This window comes from Pinus tabuliformis, chromosome 8, assembly GCF_031772625.1.
Source record: "Pinus tabuliformis cultivar Carrire ecotype Pingquan chromosome 8, CPIR1, whole genome shotgun sequence".
NCBI lineage: Eukaryota > Viridiplantae > Streptophyta > Pinopsida > Pinales > Pinaceae > Pinus > Pinus tabuliformis.
In genome coordinates, this window is record NC_142294.1 from 474,099,747 (window position 1) to 474,102,927 (window position 3,181).

Consider the following 3,181-nt stretch of genomic DNA (forward strand, 5'->3'; position numbering starts at 1 on the left):
AAACACAATAATTTTATCTATAATCCAATTATATCTTAAAACCGTACATTAAAAACCACGACTCTTGCTACCATATTAAGGTCTCAGTAGTAAATGACAATTTTTTAACACAAACATTATAAATTGTGTTGTGGCTAAAGCTCAAATCAGAATAGAATTATACTCCATTATAAATTGTGTTGTGGCTAAAGCTCAAATCAGAATAGAATTATACTCCATTATAAATTGTGTTGAGACTAAAGCTCAAATCAGAATAGAATTATACTCCAGATTATGATCCACAGCCCATCCAAACAATGTTTTTGAAAAGTATGACAAACGTATAGATAACGTTAAATTTGCTCAACTAATATTTAAAATTCTATCAAAAATAAAATAGTTCATTCATCTCTAATTCTATTAAAACATAAAAATAGGTCATCCATCTCTAAATATTGTTAGGCATTGGATAAACCAACGCTCCCCATGTGTTTCGTGACATGGACTAATCGCCTCTCGTGGATCCTTATCTCTGGCGATGCGATCGTTGACTAACACTTGCAGGTTTTGGTCTAACGGCAATCGTGATTCCCAAGAATTGATATGCGCAGGTCACGAGTTCGATACGCACCCGACTCACGTTGGGGGGAGATTGTTGGGCATTGGATAAACCAACGCTCCCTGTCTGTTTCGTGACATGGACTAAACGCCTCTCGTGGATCCTTATCTCTGGGGATACGATCGTTGACTAACACTTGCAGGTTTTGGTCTAACGACAATCATGATTCCCAACAAATACGTGCAAGGCACAAAGTAACAAGCTTGCAAGGCCCCAAGGACACAGAATCCTAAAATGATTATGTCATTTGAATAGGGTTCGAATTCAATTGTTAAGGACTTCATATAATACTAAAAGAAAATGCATAGAAAATGACAGATTGCCAGGTTAAATAAAAAAATATTGTTTTTCATCGAAAATGCATATATTGGAAAGGAAAATCCCCCACTATATAAAAGTTAAACTACTCATTAAAGACCATTAATAACATCCATTCAAATAACAGGATAATTATGTTTATGATTTTGCTATACAAGTTTGTCCTCAGAGACACCCTGAACTCTGTAAAGTACAAGTTTGCAACATAGTCATATCTGTTAATTACAAATCAATATTGGATATTTTTCTTTCTCAGGATGATAAAACGAGTTTAATTATGCATTAAAAAACAAAGGAGGAACGAAGAAGGGTAAGTCAAGCACCTTCGGTTAAAAGCAATGCTGTTGAATCGCTAAATCTGCTTCTCAGAACTGTTATCTGGCCCCTGTTACAAGCACCCTTCTTTTATGCCAAGGAATCCATAAACTGTTACATTCTCTGCTTGCATGCACAAAAGACTTTAAAAATAAAGGCAGTGAATGAAATCTCAATATTATTGACACTGCTCACAACTTTCGCTGAATCCTTTAGACTGAAACACACTCGCTGCAAGTCTCCTTGTCAATGATTAGCTTTCACAGCTTTCTCTCCATAGTAAATATCCCGCAGGACGGAGGAGAATTCGGGATTCCCATTAACATACTTTTCCAAGAACTTTTTGTCTGTGTATTTAACAATATGTGGGGAAATCCTCTCTTTTTTTAACAGTTGCATGGACTTCAAGGCCTCCATTACTCTATACCGAGGAATTATCCTCGTCTCCAAGTTCAATGACAACAAAACGGAACATTTAACAATATCATCCAATGGAAGCCCCACTGATTTGACTAGAAAATCTACATTCCGTTTCAGTTTTTCCTCTGAAAGTCCCAAAATCCACGGCGTCCGATTTGAGAACTCGTAAATTTGTTTTTCAGAGAAACCTAGACTGCTCAAAAACTGCAGTTTTCGATCTATCTTTTCTTTTCCCATTCCTAGTATCCCACGCAAAGCGGCACCAAATTTCTGTGATCCCCTCTCAAGCCCCAGACCCTCAGCCACTTTAAATGACTCCATAACTTTTTCCTCTGTATACATAACCAAACGGGGCTGCCTTGCCACCAACTTCGATAATGCGTCGCCCTCGACACCCAATCTTTGCAAGAGCGAAAACCTAGATTTAAGCTTATCCTCACTCAGACTAAGAATTCTTGAATCGGTATAAAGAAGCTTGCCCATATCCTCTTTGTTGATGATAGACCTTAGATAGCTGAGCCTAGATTTTAAGTCTTTTTTGGATCTATATAAGAAAATCCGAGGATTGCAAAGAACCACCTTTCGAATTTGAGCAGGGGTGGTCAAACCACATTCACTTAACAACTCCAAACCTTTTTCCAAATCCTGGCTTGGTTTATCTAGCAAGCTCTTGTGAAGTTTATGGACTTTTGAAACATCTTTCTCTGCCATACCGCATTTGTTGATGAAAAAATCTGTAACAACGCCCCCATCTGGTGGAGTTGGGGATGGGATTGCTGTTTCCGTGCAGAATTTGGCGACTTTTATGTGGGGATTTGCATTAATTGCAAGAGGTCGAAACAGCGAAATTGGGATCGATATACAAGTGGATACTAGTGCGACTTCGTCCATTATCAAACGTTTCCATATTCGCTGAATAGACATTATCTTTGCAACAGTGAAAACTCGGAATTAAGCGTACCCTTGCAGAAATTAAAAGCACAAACAGAGAAATAACTACCTGGAGGAGCCCGCAAGACTGGATGCCTGGATGATGGTTCGGATGGCAAAATGTTTTCGAAGACCAGAAGTGAGCACGGTGCTGCGAGGATTTAGGGTTTCATTGGAGTGGTGAAATGAGGGTTTAGGCTTTTATGAGGAATGAGGGATGCTAGGTGACATAGGATCCTATGTTTCATTTGAGTTTCGTTTCATTTCATTTCGGCGGTGAGATGAGGTTTAGGGTTTTATAAGGATTCAGGAATCCTTTGTGGTGACATGTAAAAAGGAGATGGATGTTTCCATCGGGCAATGTTTTAGGCCAATCTCAATTGAAAAAAAGGAAAACTAACCAGGTTGGGTGTTGTTTGGAAAGTGTTACATGGATTTGATGTTATGATAATGGCAACATTGTAGGATTCCCCAAATGCATTTGAATTTTTTTGGAAATTTAATTTTTATATATTGTTATAAAATTTTAGAAATTATAAGATAATTTAATAATGAGTTTCCATACATATTTTTCTAATTTTATAGTATAAAAATAATATT

General features: G+C 37.4%; 1 protein-coding gene across 1 annotated transcript; it reads right to left on the bottom strand.

Annotated features, from left to right (window-relative positions):
• Positions 1 to 1,031: 1,031 nt before the first annotated feature.
• Positions 1,032 to 2,839, bottom strand: LOC149236116 (uncharacterized). The gene is made up of 2 exons (XM_089372320.1): positions 2,652 to 2,839; positions 1,032 to 2,563 (listed from the first exon to the last, which is right to left on the bottom strand). The coding sequence occupies exon 2, from the start codon at positions 2,540 to 2,542 to the stop codon at positions 1,478 to 1,480; it is 1,065 nt and encodes a 354-aa protein (XP_089228446.1). The 5' UTR covers positions 2,543 to 2,563; positions 2,652 to 2,839; the 3' UTR covers positions 1,032 to 1,477.
• Positions 2,840 to 3,181: the final 342 nt, after the last annotated feature.

Coding starts and splice junctions, on each gene's coding strand:
- LOC149236116 (XM_089372320.1), bottom strand. CDS start 2,542: ATGGACGAAGTCGCACTAGTATCCACTTGTATATCGATCCCAATTTCG.